General features: G+C 32.3%; 2 protein-coding genes and 1 long non-coding RNA gene across 3 annotated transcripts in view; all 3 read right to left on the reverse strand.

The window, feature by feature from the left end:
- LOC105107444 (uncharacterized) overlaps nucleotides 1-313 on the reverse strand; it is a 4,234-nt gene extending 3,921 nt beyond the window's left edge. The window contains exon 1 of the long non-coding RNA XR_838879.1: nucleotides 82-313. This is a non-coding gene — a long non-coding RNA (uncharacterized LOC105107444). The remainder of the gene's footprint in view (nucleotides 1-81) is intronic.
- A 7,253-nt stretch (nucleotides 314-7,566) lies between these two features.
- LOC105107445 (UPF0481 protein At3g47200-like) overlaps nucleotides 7,567-16,664 on the reverse strand; it is a 15,757-nt gene continuing 6,659 nt past the window's right edge. Inside the window, exon 3 of the mRNA XM_011001370.1 lies at nucleotides 7,567-7,697. Within this exon, the coding sequence (XP_010999672.1) occupies nucleotides 7,673-7,697 (25 nt within the window). The 3' untranslated portion in view covers nucleotides 7,567-7,672. The remainder of the gene's footprint in view (nucleotides 7,698-16,664) is intronic.
- LOC105107446 (dehydration-responsive protein RD22-like) overlaps nucleotides 8,476-16,664 on the reverse strand; it is an 11,614-nt gene continuing 3,425 nt past the window's right edge. Inside the window, exons 2-3 of the mRNA XM_011001373.1 lie at nucleotides 16,399-16,408; nucleotides 8,476-9,482 (exon numbers count right to left, since the gene is read on the reverse strand). Coding sequence (XP_010999675.1) covers nucleotides 8,575-9,482; nucleotides 16,399-16,408 — 918 coding nt within the window. The 3' untranslated portion in view covers nucleotides 8,476-8,574. The remainder of the gene's footprint in view (nucleotides 9,483-16,398; nucleotides 16,409-16,664) is intronic.

Genomic DNA, 16,664 nt, shown 5'->3' on the forward strand with positions numbered 1-16,664 from the left:
CCTGCTGAAACGGTCTTGAGCGATGAAGAAGGTAGAGCATTCGATTCAGAAATGACGCCGTTCACAAATGGAAATGGCAACTTTCATTTTGGACCTTGAAGTTTGGAAAGTTTTGTAATTAAGCCCCTAGTTGAATTGTAATTGGACCCCTGCATTTCGGCATATTTTACAAGTTAGCCCTTGGACTTTAATCTGTTTGCAATTGTGCCCCCAATTAACCCCAAACTTTGTAATTTATCCAATTAAGTCTCTAATTTCATTAATTAAATTGAATCCAAGTCCAATTAAGTCCCAAACTTATCAACTCTCCAATTAAGCCCTTTAACTTGATTATTTAAATTCATTCCAAGCTCATTTAAGTCTCAAAACTTATCAATTCTCCAAGTCTTTGATTTAATTAATTAAATTAGTCAAGAGTTTAATTAAATTTTTAAATTTCCAATCATATTACCCTTAACCCAAATTTTAATTCATTCTTCATTTATTTTATTTTTACTTGTTTTTCATCATTTTTTTAGTAAATAAAATAATTAAAATAAAAAGGTAAAAAATTAGGTTATGACAATCCCAATAAAATTTTTTCACTTCATTTAAGAACTTTTTTTATCTTGAGTATTCCAATGATTTGACAAATACCCTGGAACAAGAAAGTTGTCAATATTAGCAAACCAAAACAATGTAAAGATGAAAAGTAAAAATTCATTAGAAAAGTAGTCATTGGTTAGTCTGCTCTCAGATATTGAATTTATTATCAACCTTGACAAATGATCTACGTCAATAATTTTTTGGTGTCTTTCTTGTCTTTGATTGTGATATTGAATTCTTGAAGTAGCAAAATTCACCATACCAATCTAGCTTTAGAATCTTTTTTTGAAAAAAGATATTTTAAAGCTGCATGATTCCTAAAGACAACAACAGGTGAGCCAACAAGATATTTGTCATATGCAAATACTACTGCAAGTAATTCCTTTTCAGTGGTAGTTTAATTCATTTGAGCACTATTTAAAGTTTTACTTACATAGTAAATCATATAGGGTTTCTTATCTTATCTTTTTCCTAAGATAACACCTATGATATAATCACTAGTATCCACATTATTTCAAAAGATAATGACCAATCACGAGATTGAATGATCGGAGTAGAAGTAAGCAAGCTTTTAAGTTTAACAAGAGCCTTTTCACACTGTTCAGTCCATTCAAAAATATTTTCTTTTGTTAGAAGGTTACACAATGGTTTAGATATTATGCTACAGTTCTTGATAAACCTTCTATAAAAACCAGTATGCCCTAAGAATGACCTTACATCTTTAATAGATTTTAGTGTTGGCAAATTGACAATTAACTCAATTTTAGATTTCTCAATCTCAATTCTTTTCGATGAAACAATATGACCAGGTACAATGCCATTTGTTATCATAAAATGATATTTTTCTCAATTCAGCATAAGATTCTTCCCTTCACACCTGCTCAAAACCTTTTCTAAATTAGTCAAACAATCATCAAATGAATCGTCAAAAATAGAAAAATCATCCATAAAAAATTCAAGAAACAATTCCATTATATCATTAAATATATTAAGCATGCATCTTTGAAATGTGGCTAGTGCATTACATAATTCAAAAGGCATCCTTTGACATGCAAAAGTACCAAACGAACATGTGATTGTGGTTTTCTCTTTATCTTCAAATGCAATTTCAATTTGATTGTAACCTGAATTGTCATCTAGAAAATAATAAAACTCATGATCTGCCACTCTTTCTAGGATTTGATCCATGAAAGGTAAAGAAAAATAATATTTTCTAGTTATTGATTTAAGTTTCCTATGGTCAATGCACACATACCAACTGGTGACAGTTCTAGTGGGAATTAACTCATTTTTCTTATTTGTTATCACATTGACTCTAGACTTATTGGGTACAACTTGGGTAGGACTTATTCATTTGCTATCAAAAATAGGATAAATAATTTCATTATCTAGAAGTTTAATGACTTTATTTTTCACTACTTTTTTCATATTAGGATTAAGCCTTTGTTGCATTTCTCTAGAGGGTTTAACATTTTCCTCTACATAAATTATGAGTGTGCAAATCAAAGGACTAATTCCTTTTATGTCAGCTATGGTTCATCCTAATATATTTATGTGCATTTTAAAGTTTGGAATAATTTACCTTCTTAATGTGCATTGAGTTTGGAAGAAATTATTACCGAAAAGATTTTATTTTCTTCTAAAAATGAGTATTTAAGATTGAATAGTAATGACTTCAACTCAAGTTTTGGTGGTTAGACATTTAAAGGTACAGGCCCCATTGATAATGGTGGTGATTCTTCAATTTGTGGTCTCCAATTATGTGTTTTTAATTCATCCTGAATATAAACCATTTGAAACTCGCTAGATTCATCAATCTTGGTTTCATTGGAAATGGTTTGAAATTGATCATGAACTAGTTTTTCAATAATGTCCACTTCTTGTAAATCATTATCATCTTCAGGTTGCTTGCAAATGTTGAAAATATTCATCTCTAATCTTATGTTTATAAATGATAACTTCATCAATCTATTTCTACAATTAATCAATGCAATAGAAGTTGCAAGAAATGAATGTCCTAAAATAATAGGAATTGAATTACACGGTTTAACAAGTTATGTATTCAAAACAACAAAATCTACAAGGTAAATGAATTTATCAACTTATACTAACACATCCTTAACTATTCCTCTAGATACTTTTAGAGATTTATCGGTAAGTAGAAGAATTACAAAGGTTGGTTTTAACTCACCTAGATTAAGACTTTCGAAAACTGAATATAGAAGTAAATTAACACTAGCTCTAAGATTAAATAATGTTCTTTCAATTTTATATTCCTTAATAAAACAAGAAATTATAGGATAAATAGGGTCTAGGGTCTTTATATTTCAAGACAATGTTGTTCTGAAGAATGACATTTACTTGTTCGACTAAAAAGATATTTTTTTTCACATTCATTTTTGTCTTAATAGTGTACAAATCTTTCAAAAATTTATCATTAGAAGGTGCATGTCTAATAACATCCAACAAAGGTATATTGATCCTTACCTATTTGAAAGTTTCAAAGTTGTGACTGACTTTCCTCTGTTTGGTCATTACATAAGGAAATAGAAGTGCTAGTGGGGAATCAATCTTTTCCTTGCAATGTTCAGGTTTAACCGCTTCCTTACCCTCGGAGATTGACTCGTCATCATCCTCACAAGGTTCAAGAATGAGTTTTTCAATAACCTTACCACTGCAAAGAATAATAACTAATTGGACTTGATACATGTATTGGCTTATAAAAATACTTGTATTTGCATTGTATTGCCCCTTAGGATTTTATTATGGTTGAGATGGAAACTAACCTATCTCTTGAAAACTAAAAGCAAATGTGAATTTTGCAGGAATATCTTTAAAATCTATCATGGTTTGAGTAAGTTGAGTATTGATTGTCTCCTGCTTTTCAATCAATATATGCATTATTTCCTCAAGATTTGTTCTAGGAAGTGGAGAAAGAGGTGTAAATCGATGAGAATTTTGAAAATTATCGTGTGCTTGAAATGGTGGTTGTAAAGTTTATGTATTATTGGTATCACTCTTCCAACTAAAATTTAGGTGATTCCTCCAATCAAAGTTGTAAGTTTGCGAGTATAGGTTATGATTAGACTTATAAAAACTGTTAAAAGTATGAGCTTGTTCATGGAGGCATTTCTTAAAAGAAGGTAAAGTTAGACAATCATTTATTAACTATTTATTGGTTTCATAAATTTAACACACAATGTCTTGGACGGATTTTAATTGATGACTTTTTTTAAGTTCCAGTACCTCGACTTTTCTAGCTAAAAATGCAAACTTGGCTTAGAGGTCATGATTTTCCCTAAGGTTGTACATTCCTCCACTAGATGTATTAGGTTGAGTTTTACTTGTTATCTCATAAGTTCTTGTAGTGTCCTAATTTTGAGCATTTTCAGCTAATAAGTCTAAGTACTCCATTGCTTCATTAGAGTCTTTATCTTCAAAAGTTTAATTGCACATCAATTCCATCATTTGCCTATGTATAGGTGTTAACCCTTTATAAAAATGTGAAACTGATCTCCATATTTCAAAAACATGATGAAGACAAGTATTAAGCAAGTCTCGATACCTATCCCAACACTAATAAAATATTTTTCTTGGTTTTTGAGTGAAAGTAGTGATTTGTCTCTTGAAAAAGTTTGTTTAGTGAGAGAGAAAAAACTTCTTTAAAAACTATTATTGCTTATCATCACAAGCATGAATGATTCCTAGCCTAAGATTTTATAGTCATGTTTTAGCTTTATCTTTTAATAAAAAAGAAAAAGGTTTTAATCTGATGATGTTCATGCTACAATTTAGATCATTATACATGTTACAGATCCCCTCAAATTCTATTAAATGCAAGTATGGGTTTTCTAAGTCTAAGCCATGAACAATAGGTAAGAGTTGAATAATGTCCGATTTAAAATTAAAATGAGATGCATCAGGAGGGAAGACTATGCATGATGGTGCACTTGTTCTTGTTGGATTCATGTGGTCTCTAAGTATTCTAACATGATTGTTCTCATTATTCTTATCGTGCAGTGATTGGTTATTCTCTTCTGCCATGTTTTCTAAAGAAGATGAAGATACCCTATAAAGTCTACCACTTAATATATGTGACCACACTCTCTTGCACATATAGGAAGAGAATGAAGAAACAAAGAAAAAAAAAAGAAAAAATAGTTAGATACAAGGAAAGAAAAGAAAAGACAAAAAAATAAAATATATAATTTATACAGTAATTTACCTCCTCAACAACGACGTCAAAAACTTGATACGACCAAAAGATTGACGTCTTCTCCCAAGTGCAGGAGTGTTGAAGTAATAAATAACCCGACAAGACCAGGATCGAACCACAATGAGGTTAACTATATAAACTATAAATAATAATATTAATAATTATTATAATAGTACAAGTCGAAGTGGTAATAGAAGTAATAATAATAAGAAAAAAAATAAAAAGAACAACAACAACAACAATAACAACAATAATGGTGATGATGAGGAGGAGTTAAAGAGCACTTTAAGATGTAAGATAAATATAAAGATTAAACAATAATATTTTATTTTTATGTAAATTTGTTTCGGGTCCTTATGTTAAATTGATTTTTGATTTTCATTTTACCCTTCAATCAAATATAAAATTTATTTTGTTTTGTTTTTTTAATTTTGATCCTTCTTCTTTTAATTGTTATTTTTAATTCTTTTGTATAGTTGAATATTTTTTTTTAATTTTATCATTTTAATAGTTGTTTGATTAAGAATTGTGTTTTATGTTTTTTTTAGATAGTGTGTTTTGAGTCTAGTAACTCATGTTATGAATTTAAAAAGTTAACACTGTTACCCGATAACAATGAAAAAACCAAAAGGGTAATTACAAAAATGCCCTCAAATTCAAGGCATAAAAATTTAAACCCCAAAGGCAAGTAGTTGTTTTGACTATGCAAATAAAAGGATAAGACCAAAACATCCCTCTTTAGTAGCCAAAATATTTTTGTATATAAGGGAAAATATGTTATTTTATTGAGCACCTTATAATTAAAAATACAAATCTACCATTCAATGGCATCCAACAATGTATTATTCTTAAGGGTATTTATGTTATGTTATGTGATTATGCAATTGAAAACATAAATACTCATCCTACCCTTGGTCAATTTAAAAATATCAGAATACCTATATTGCAAAGACAATTTGTTTGAACTTTCATTTGCCTCTCAATATGGAGTGTGATCTTAGTCAAGTTTTACATAAAGAAATTCTCTCTAAATTTCAAATAGGATTATAGGAACATTTTAAATTTTTAATTGGAAAGGGATAATAGAGATGGATTTTTCTCATTTTAGACGCAAGCTGTTAGAACCAAAAACTTTTGACCTCATCCAATGTAATTTATTTGAACTTTATAAGGAATAATATTTTGTGGGTCTGTGATTAGTGACACGACCAAAAGATTGATGTCTTCTCTCAAGTGTAGAAGTGTTGAAGTAATAAACAACCACGCAAGACCAGGGTCGAACCATAGGAGATCAACTGTATAAATTATAAATAATATGAACAACAATAATAAGAATAATAATAATGAGTTGAAGAGAACTTTAAGATGTGATATTGATGTAAAGATTTAAACAAATATAAAGAAATTATCTAGGTTAGAGAATCCACTAATAGTATTTCAAATAAGTATAATATTAACTTTTCTTATTACTCAATTAGAAACCACACATAAAGAAAGTTTCAATGGTTTATAAATTATTAACATGATTACATTAATTATCTTATTTGAATAATGTCAATACTTATAAATATCGTCGGGTATTCATGGTGATAATTTATGTTAACAATAAATCAAGTACCTTTAATAGCACAGGTGTTAGTTATACCATACAGTATGTGTTATGAAAGTGCCAAGTATTTTTTGTATCAAAGTTGTTCAACCCAAATCTAGATTAACCATTTAACAAGTAAGGTATTAAGAGTAAATAAGATAATAAATATAAAACATATTAGTATCAAACAATTAAATCCATGTTAAGTTCATATTATATTTATTTTTATACCATTAATGTACCTTTCTCATTTTTACATAATAAACTTAGTCAAATATAATGAAGAAGAGAAACATAACTAAACAAAGTAAGAACATAGTTATGATATAAAGCATAAATAAGAAATTAATGAAAGCAAAATTTAAATTACAAAAATATAAAGAAAGATAGTAAGAACATGATCTTGATCTGAACACCATGATGTCTAAATGCATGGAAAATGTCTTCTTTTATAGGAAAAAATTTAGAACTATTGATATGATGACTAATTATTAAGTGGGTAATCATCTCTTTACTTATCTTCTTATCTGCTCAAAATGTCATTAATAATATCAGAATTTGAATGAGTGGTCTTCATAAAAGTTTTAGAAAATTATTTAAGTTTTTTAATAAAAATAAATTAATATATTTAAAGTTTTAAAATTCAAAATATAAGCTAAAAATGTTGTGTGTTGGAGATAGACAAACTAATGTAGGATGGATTTTGACATGTTCAAAGTTAAGACATCTACATGCATAAAACTATATATATTTATGTTAGAATACGAACATAATCCCCCCCCCCCCTCTCGGCATTCTAAAGGTATGTTTCCTGATAAGGATGACTAGTATTCATTGAAAGTCGAGAATACTATGCCCGAATTCAGCCCAGGCTATGTTGTTTCAATTTTCTTTATTTTTCTAGATATTTTCAGATTCTTTTCTCTACTTTTCTTATTATTTTAGGATTTCTTTTCATTTCTAAATTTGATCAGTTTAGTGCCTATTTAAATAGCAAAGATATTTTATAAAGCAAAAAAAAAAAAAATTGATGAAGAGAAAACAAGTTCCAAAAGAGAAGATAGAAATTAAAAGGCAACCGCAAGTGGGCGAAAATGTAGCGACTTCAATGGAATGAGTCAACTGAAATAGAAAAAAATTGATTTATGTTACCTATGGAGCAGAGAAAGCAAGACAGGGAGGAAATATTGATTAGTTATTGAAGAACATATATAGTAATTTCATAGGATGCGATTACAAAATACACCGTTAATTTATAGAAAACAACTGAAATAGCATAATCAAACAACTTGAATGATTGAACACGCTGTTTCTGGTGTGCGATAACCTGTCATCGCCATCTGGTCCCTCTGTTTCAGTCAAGCATCATGCTAGTAATTTATGTTTTCAGACTGTCCTTAAGCTTTTTCAAAATTATGATTCTTTAAACCGCCTTGTAGGGTCACCATATCTATTCTCTTATATGGCAGATACAACACTATAAGACTATTTTTCATGACCAGTTCATGGACGGCAGAGAGTGCAGCAGTGCAATGAAAGTTTTTTTACTTGAAACTTATACAGAATTATTATTATTTTATATTTAGTTTTATTAATTTAAGTAAAGAAAACGAGTATGCCGACATTCGATGTAAACTCTTAACTACTTAGTTAATAAGAATTTGATACTATGTTAAAAACATATAAATCTTAAAACTTAATCTAAATGGTTTATATTAATCTCTCACAGTGCAAATTCCTTCCACTATATATGTATACATATGTTCGTTTGTTTTTTCTTTTAGTTATTGGCCGAGGTTTCTTCCATTGATTATGGGATCACATTTTATAAGCATATATACCAAATTGCAACTGTACTTCTGAATGTGAATACCTGATAAGGCTGGTTTTTCTGGATCACCTTCTTCTTAAGGAAACCAGGGCTTCCACACTAAAACAGGGTGAAGGGGTGCGTGTGTATGACAAACATAAGCAGCTACGACAACAGGGAAGGGACTGAAGTACATGCATATTATAAACAGCTACGACAACAGGGAAGAGACGGAAGTGCATGCATATTATAAACAGCTACGACAACAGGGAAGGGACGGAAGTACATACATATTATAAACAGCAACGACAGCAAGGCAGCAAACTTATTAAAGCCCTGATCTGCTGATCAATACCGAGCTTTTACCTATGGTCATGGAGTCATTTTTTTATCCTTATTTGGCACCCAAACGAGAGTATCACTATCTAGAAAGTGACAAACAGCAGGTCCTGGCTTAATTTTGAGAACTTGAAACGCCATATGGTCTGGACTCCAAGCTGATGTGTTCAGGTGGCAAACCGTTACAGCTTTCACTTTCGTGCCATCAGCACCCACTAATGGAACCTCATCAACCTCTGTGTCTGCGATTACATGGCAATAGTGCACTGCATAAGGATATCTCATCTTGTGACACACTGCTGCTTTATGATCTCCAATCATTCTCACTGCGGCTGAAACCGTATACTCTTGCTTCTTGCCTGCTTCGGTCGAGAGTACCCGAACACTTTGGCCAAGCCTTTCAACACTAAAATCAATTAATGACTCTAGAGATGTAGCACAGTATTTGTCTTCTCCTTCCATGTTTGGCTCCTCGCATCCTCCTATTTCTTCTCTGATAAGCTGAGCCTCTTTTGAGTTGACTTCTAGTTTAAAGTACTTCAAAATCTCTGGTATTTTGTCACTCGAAAATGGTATAGACTCTGCGACTTGACGGGGCAAGAAACTAACCTTGGTTCCACTCTCCGTAAAAAGAACTTTCATTTTTTTATCTGGACGGAGATCGTCGTACTGGTAGAATATCGTTGAGTCAGGGAGGGCAGACTTTAGGGGTTTTTTATCGCCTCTTTTATAACCTCGTTTGTAAACTCTTCTATAGATTCTTTGGATAACAGTAGCACTTACGTTTTCATTAGCGAATTCTCTGGTGATTGAAGGATAATGACCAGGTTGTAGAAGATATTCCAGGGCTTTTGACAATGGAGGGTTGGGCAACCTTGAGTACCAATACTTCTCAGTACGTGGAGAAATATCGCTAGGGAGGAAGGTGGCAACTTTCTTTGCTAAAGGTGTGAAGCTATTCTTTTTACACTTTTACACTTTAATGAAAAATTATACTTGCTACTTTTTTATCTTATATACATATTTGTTTATAAATAGATAATGCATCCAAACATTCAAATATTATATATAACAGATAAGGAGAGAATAATCTCATAAAATTATGAGATATTTGTGAGATAGTAAGTGAGATCTTTTTTTCTAGTAATAAAAAGATTTCGGTTATTCTTTTATTATTAAAAAGAAGTTGTATTTTCACATTACTTAGTAAAATTTTTATATATTTGCATGTGGATGTAATTTAATTTGATGAATCATGTAAATTCTTGTATGTTTTATTTTTTATTTTATCATGTTTTTTATCTTTTATTTTATCAGATTTACAGGCTAGTATTCTCATAAAAAGTATATTGTCAGCGGCCACAGCCACTGTCGTGTGAGATACATCGATGGTATTGGCAGCGGTGGAGAAGGTAATGTAGAGGGAGAGAGTAAGAAAGAAAAGGAGGAGCAGTGCACAAGAATTGGGAATTGGCTGGAGACATTTTTTGAAGATAATGAAGAAGTGAGCAAGTGACATTATTTATGGAGGTAAATTTGTTTATATCCTGCAAAACAACACGCGTGTGAAGTGAGAAGTTGACAAGTCAAAGGTAGAGACAAGCTCAAAGACACAAGGTCTGCTTGGTAGCCAATAGGGCTTGAGAGAGAGAGAGAAATGGGGTTGCTCAAGGAATGAGGCATATCATTTTGCAATCGACTCCTTCCATTTTTGACGCTCGCTGACAGAGCTGTCAGCGCTGCTTGCTCGAGGCAGTGAGGGCAGCTTTGTCCTTGCGCTCTCTCTTACGGGCGGTGCAAGTGTGTGGGGTTGATAGTGACCACGCCTTCCCTCACTCCTGTCTTTGTCTGCCCGGCATTCAAGACGCGATAATAGGTCACATAGCATACTTTGTATATTAGCGAGGAAAATTAGAAATATTGACCAAAAAATTGTATAGTTTAAAAAATAATTAGTCATATAGTATACTTTATATATTTGATAATTCACAATTATGATATTTAAAAATATCACGTTTAGATATGGTGATTATATCCATTAAATACTTACCAAAAAAAAGATTATATCCATTGAATGTTATAATTTTAAATTGTATTTTAACCTGGTTTGTTTTTCTCTACCACCATTGTAGCTTTTCTCTTTATAAAAAACTAGCTGTTTATATTCTTTCTTTCTAAAAAACTTATTGATACTGCCGTCCTAGCTTTATAGCGTGTTTGTTGCCCGCTAGTTTAACCTGGTTTGTTTTCATGTTAGTGGTGAAACAAATACAATAATATATTTAGTAATAAGGAAAATGTATTTTATGTAAGTTTTATGCAGCAGTTTTTATACATGTTTTAATTGAGTTTTGTAAATAGTTTTATTATATTTAAATATTTTATATATTTCTTTTATTATATATAAATTTTAATTTTAATTTTTAAGTGTTTAAATCCAATTAATAATAATTAAAAATATTTTTTTAAATCACAACCATAAAATTTATTTCAAAAACAAAATACCTTTATACACCTAAAAGTCACTCTTTCCATCTCACCAAGTTTAGTGTCAAAATCACCATCCATAAAGTATGTACCCTACACCACTTTTCAAGTCACGAGCATAGACTTCCACCACTCCCTAGTGGAAAAATACTATGTAAACAAACTACATTTGTATTAATTAAGTGTTTTTCATAGTTAATTTATGTCAAAATCACCCTTCCCATCTCACCAAGTTTAGTGTCAAAATCACCATCCATAAAGTATAAACCCTACACCACTTTTCAAGTCACGAGCATAGACTTCCACCACTCCCTAGTAGAAAAATACTATGTAAACAAACTACATTTGTATTAATTAAGTGTTTTTTATAGTTAATTTATGTTTAATTTGTGCTTGCTTGAAATTAAGGTTTAATTTACAAATTAGGTTTGTTTAAAATTACAATTTGATTGAATTGTGTTAACATCCATTAATTTATAAAATTAGGGTTGATTTTTAACAATGAGCATGGAAATAACATCAATTATGCTTGTAGTGATTTGTCAACTAAATTGTTGAAATTAAAGGTTTTGATTGGTTTATAATAAATTACCATGAATTTATATAATTAGAGTTCATTTAATGCAAATGAACATGAAAACAATATGAATTAGGATAAGTTTTGATCAATAATGTTTTTCATTGATTTGTAGATAGGTTGGATTTTAATGAGTAAATTATTGAATTTAAAGATTTTGCATGAATTTGTTGAAATTAAATATGAATTCAAGCAATTAGTTTTTTAGTACAAACAAGAAATTCTTAGAGAAGATGACATAGTCATTTGGTTATATCTTCTTCTTTTTATTAAGGTATTAGATGTAGTAAAGTTTGTGATAACAAATGATTCTAAGTAATCATGTATAATTTTATCATAACTAAATAAAAATATACTCCTAATATATTATTTGGATGACCTAGAATATCCGCTTATAAATTAATAGGGCATGTTTAGGACTAAGAGAAGGTCTAGTTGTACCAAACCGAAATAAAGGATCAAAGGGGTTATAACTATTTATTCCAACATTAGATCAGGTTGAAATTTTTACAAGAGTTTTTAAAGATTTTTTTTTTATAATAGCCACTACATCACTACATGTATTGTTAATTTATTAGATATCAAAAATCTTGCTCAAAACCCCTAGATTTAGTAATTTTATTATTTTCTTTGTGTTTTTTTTTTCATTTTTTATTTTGAATTTTATACTTCTTTCATTGGCTCTTTGACATGCCTCACATTATCTAATATATTCCTTTACTTTAAATTTCATTCCCACCTAACAAAAATCGGTTGGCTTAGGGTTATTTCTGAATGACCTACTATTGGATTGTCATATATATGCTACATGATTGTTGAGTTGAGGGGAAATGTTTTATAGCTATAAATTCCTTCCTTGTACAGCAGCACCCCACCATTTATTTGGTACCTCAGGTCACCTATAGTGTCTCCACTCAGCTACTAAAAGATTTGTTGTATTTCCTTCACCTAGTACAGCTTTCTTTGAGGTTTTCTACTCACCATTACTATCCACCTTAATCCGACTCTAATAATGAATATAGTGATATTCAAATTTGTAATTATTTAATTATTAAATCTTAATATCATATCAAAGAATTTCAATTCAAAAATTTAATTTATCAATTGAAGTACGAAGAATGGTTTTATATATCACTCTCTTACGGTCGAAATTCCTTCTTCTTTTTATGTTTACAATTTTTTGTTTTTTTATTTTATTTCTTGACCGAGGTTCCTTCCATTGATTATGGGATCTCTAAAGCATATATACCAAGTTGCCGGGGTGATTCGTATTTTTTGTAAGTGTCATGTTTCTTTATTATTCTTAAGGGATCAACACAATAGGGCTGGGGGGTGCATATGCATTACAAACACAAACAGGGAAGACATGCAACAGGGGAGGGAACGGGAGTACATACATATTACAAATAGCTATGACAACAAGGCAGCAAATTTTATTAAGGCCTTTTATCAAGACCAGGCTTTGACATATTGTCATGGAGTCGTATCTTTATCCCTTCGTTGGCACCCAAACGAGAGTATCACTATCGAGAAAGTGACAAACAGCTGGTCCTGGCTTAATTTTGAGAACTTGAAACGCCATATGGTCTGGACTCCAAGCTGATGTGTTGAGGTGGCAAACTGTCACAGCTTTCACTTTTGTGCCATCAGCACCCACTAAGGAACCTCATAAATTTCTGTGTCTGCGATTACATGGCAATAGTGCACTGCGTAAGGATATCTCATCTTATGACACACTGCTGCTTTATGATCTCCAATCATTGTCGCTTTGGCCGAAAGAGTATACTCTTGCTTCATGCCTGCGTCAGTGGAGGGTACCCGAACATTTTGGCCAAGCCTTTCAACACTAAAATCAATTAATGACTCCAGAGATGTAGCACATAATTTTTCTTCTCCTTCCATGTTTGGCTCCTCACATCCTCCTATTTCATCTCTGATGACCCGAGCCTCTTTTGAGTTGACTTGTAGTGCAAAGTAGTTCAAAATCTCTCGTATATATTTTGTCACTCGAAAATGGTATAGACTCCGCCACCTGACGAGGCAGGAAACTAACCTTGGTCCCACTATTAGTAAAATGAATTCCCATCCTTTTACCTAGATGGAGATCATTGTACAGGTAGAATATCGTTGGGTCGCGAAGGGCAGACTTGTAGCAAATTATTAACATTTACAAATTGTTAATATTTTTTTTATTTATCATCAACCACCCTCTTCTTTAACAATCACTGTCAACTACTTCCAACCACTATTCAACCACTATCAACCACCCTTAACCAAGCTACCAAGGCTCTCCTATAAATAGAGTTAAAGAGAGAGCAATGTAAGGCAAGTGTAGTGTAAGTGGTGAGAGCAAAAGAGGTGAAAGTGTGGTAAGTACAACTGTGAGAGTGAGAAAGTGTAGATTTGAAAGAAACACCAAGTGTAAAAGTGAAACACCGGGTTTTGTGGGATTGTACTGGGTTGAGTTGAGTGTTTGTATCATTCCTCTAATAATATACAATCTGTTGTCTCTGTAAACGTATCCGGTTTTGGGGAACCATGTAAATTTGCTTGTTTGTGTTTTTTATTTGTGTTTTCTTTTGGTCCATCATGCGCAACAAATTAGTATCAGAGCCTTAGGGAAGCTAGAACATTGAAAAAACACGTTTTTCAGCTCTCTGTTCAAAGTTGTAGAATTTTCAAAGTTCTTAGATCTTGATTTTGACCACTTGTGGAGATTCCTCTCGTCGATACGAATCTAGAGATATAAAGATCATCAAAATCGGAGTTGAAACAAGCCTTATAGAGCTTGCCGAAGTTTCGCTAGAAATCTGCCGGAAAAACCAGATAATGCTGAAATTTTCACCTGAGAAGACAGCCATGTCATCTGACACGTTGGCCCTAAGTCACCATCCACGTCATCAACAGAGGGTTCACATTGTCATGTCATCAGACACGTCATCTAACAGTGACAGAATATTCTCTTGACAATATAAGAATATTTTGTTGATAGTAAAAGAATATTCCCGTGATAGAATATTCTTTATCAAAGACAAAATATTCTTTCCCTGAGTCAACTCGGTCAGATTGGTTTTTTGGCCAACTCAGTGATTTTTTGACCGGTTTTAGGCCGAGTCAAGTTGGTTCCTAGCATTTTCAACCATTCCGGACGCAACCATGGTGTCCTTTTGTGAAACAGCACACCAAAGTTACTGTTTTGGCTCTTTTAAGAATAAAAGTGCGTGTTTTAACAATTTCAAGAGTCCATTTGTAATCCAAAGATGTCCTAATGGCTGATATTCCAGAAGAAAGATTTGCAGGAAATGCTAGTATCCCTCCACAATATAGCCCGGTATCGAGTACCAAATTTGAGGTGGAGAAATTTGATGGGAAGGGTAATTTTGGCATGTGGAAATGTGAAGTCATGGATATGCTTGTCTAAATGAATTTGAATTTCACTATAGAAGATAAGCTGAAGGATTTGGATGATAAAAGTTGGGAAAGGATAAAAGCTGGGAAAGGATAAATCGGTTAGCTTGCAGTTCCATCCGACTTTGTCTTGTAAAGGATCAGAAGTACGCCTTTTCAGAACAAAACTCTGCAAAGGAATTATGGCAAGTACTGGAGGACTAGTTTATGAAGAAGAGTATAGAGAATCGTCTCTACTTGAAGAAAAGGATCTTCCGCTTTCAGCACAAGAAAGGTACTTCTATGAATGAGCATCTGAATGATTTCAATAAAATGATAGCTGATTTGAAGAATTTAGATGTGGAAATTGATGATGAAGATAAAGCTCTATTGTTATTGAATTCACTACCTGACACATATAAACATCTTGTCACCATTTTACTGTATGGTAAAGAAAAATTAAATTCATTGATGTGTCCAATGTTTTGGTGAACAATGAGTACCGGAAGAAGGATCAGATTGTTCATAAGGAGTCAACGTCAAAAGCATTAACAGTTAGAGGCAGAACAAACCCCAAGAGATTTTGAGGGCAAGAGAGATCTCGCTCAAAATCCAGAGGAGAATCATCAAACAGACGATATCTTGCAAAAGATGAGTGTGCCTTTTGTCATAAAAAGGGACACTGGAAGAAAGATTGTCCGATCAAGGGCAATAAGGAAAAAGATGAACCAACTGTGAACGTTGCACGAGATGAGGATGAACGAGACTCTGCATTCATGGTCTCATCACCAGAAAACCATTCTGGTGAATGGATTCTTGATTCTGCATGTTCCTATCACATGTGCCCTAATAAGCACTTATTCTCAAGACTCGAGGAGTTCGATGAAGGAGTTATATTGATGGGTAATGACGATGTTTGTGAGATCAAAGGGATTAGGACTATCCATCTAAAAATGCATAATGGGGTAGTCAAGACACTAACAGAGGTATGGTATGTACATGACTTGAAAAAAAATCTTTTCTCACTTGGAGTCCTAGAATCCAATGGTTATAAGATTATCATGCATAGTAGAGTCCTGAGAGCAATCCGTGGTGCATTAGTTGTCTTAAGAGGCATGAAAAAAGGAAACTTATATTTCCTGGATGAATCTACTGTTACTGGTATAGTAGCTGTTTCCAAAAGCATAGAAGATGATGAAGCAGATAATTCCAGACTTTGGCACATGCGTTTAGGGCATGCTGGTGAAAAGGCTTTGCAAGGATTGGTCAAGCAAGGTCTATTAAAAGGCGCCAAGACTGGGAAGCATGGGTTCTGTGAGCATTGTGTTCTTGGAAAACAGACAAGAGTCAAGTTTGGCACTGCGGTACACAATACAAAAGGGATTCTTGATTATGTTCACACAGACGTATGGGGACCTTCAAAGAATGAATCTCTTGGAGGTAATCGTTGGTTTGTTACTTTTATCGATGATTTCTCAAGACGAGTATGGGTGTACATGATGAAACACAAGGATGAGGTCCTTGATATCTTTCTGAAATGGAAGAAAATGGTGGAGACTCAAACGGGAAGGAGAGTTAAGACTCTTCGGTCAGATAATGGTGGTGAGTACACTTCAGATCCTTTCTTTAAAGTGTGCCAGGATGAAGGGATTAAACGACATTTTACTGTGCG

The sequence above is a fragment of the Populus euphratica genome, unplaced genomic scaffold (genome assembly GCF_000495115.2).
Source record: "Populus euphratica unplaced genomic scaffold, PopEup_1.0 scaffold161.1, whole genome shotgun sequence".
Taxonomy (NCBI): domain Eukaryota; kingdom Viridiplantae; phylum Streptophyta; class Magnoliopsida; order Malpighiales; family Salicaceae; genus Populus; species Populus euphratica.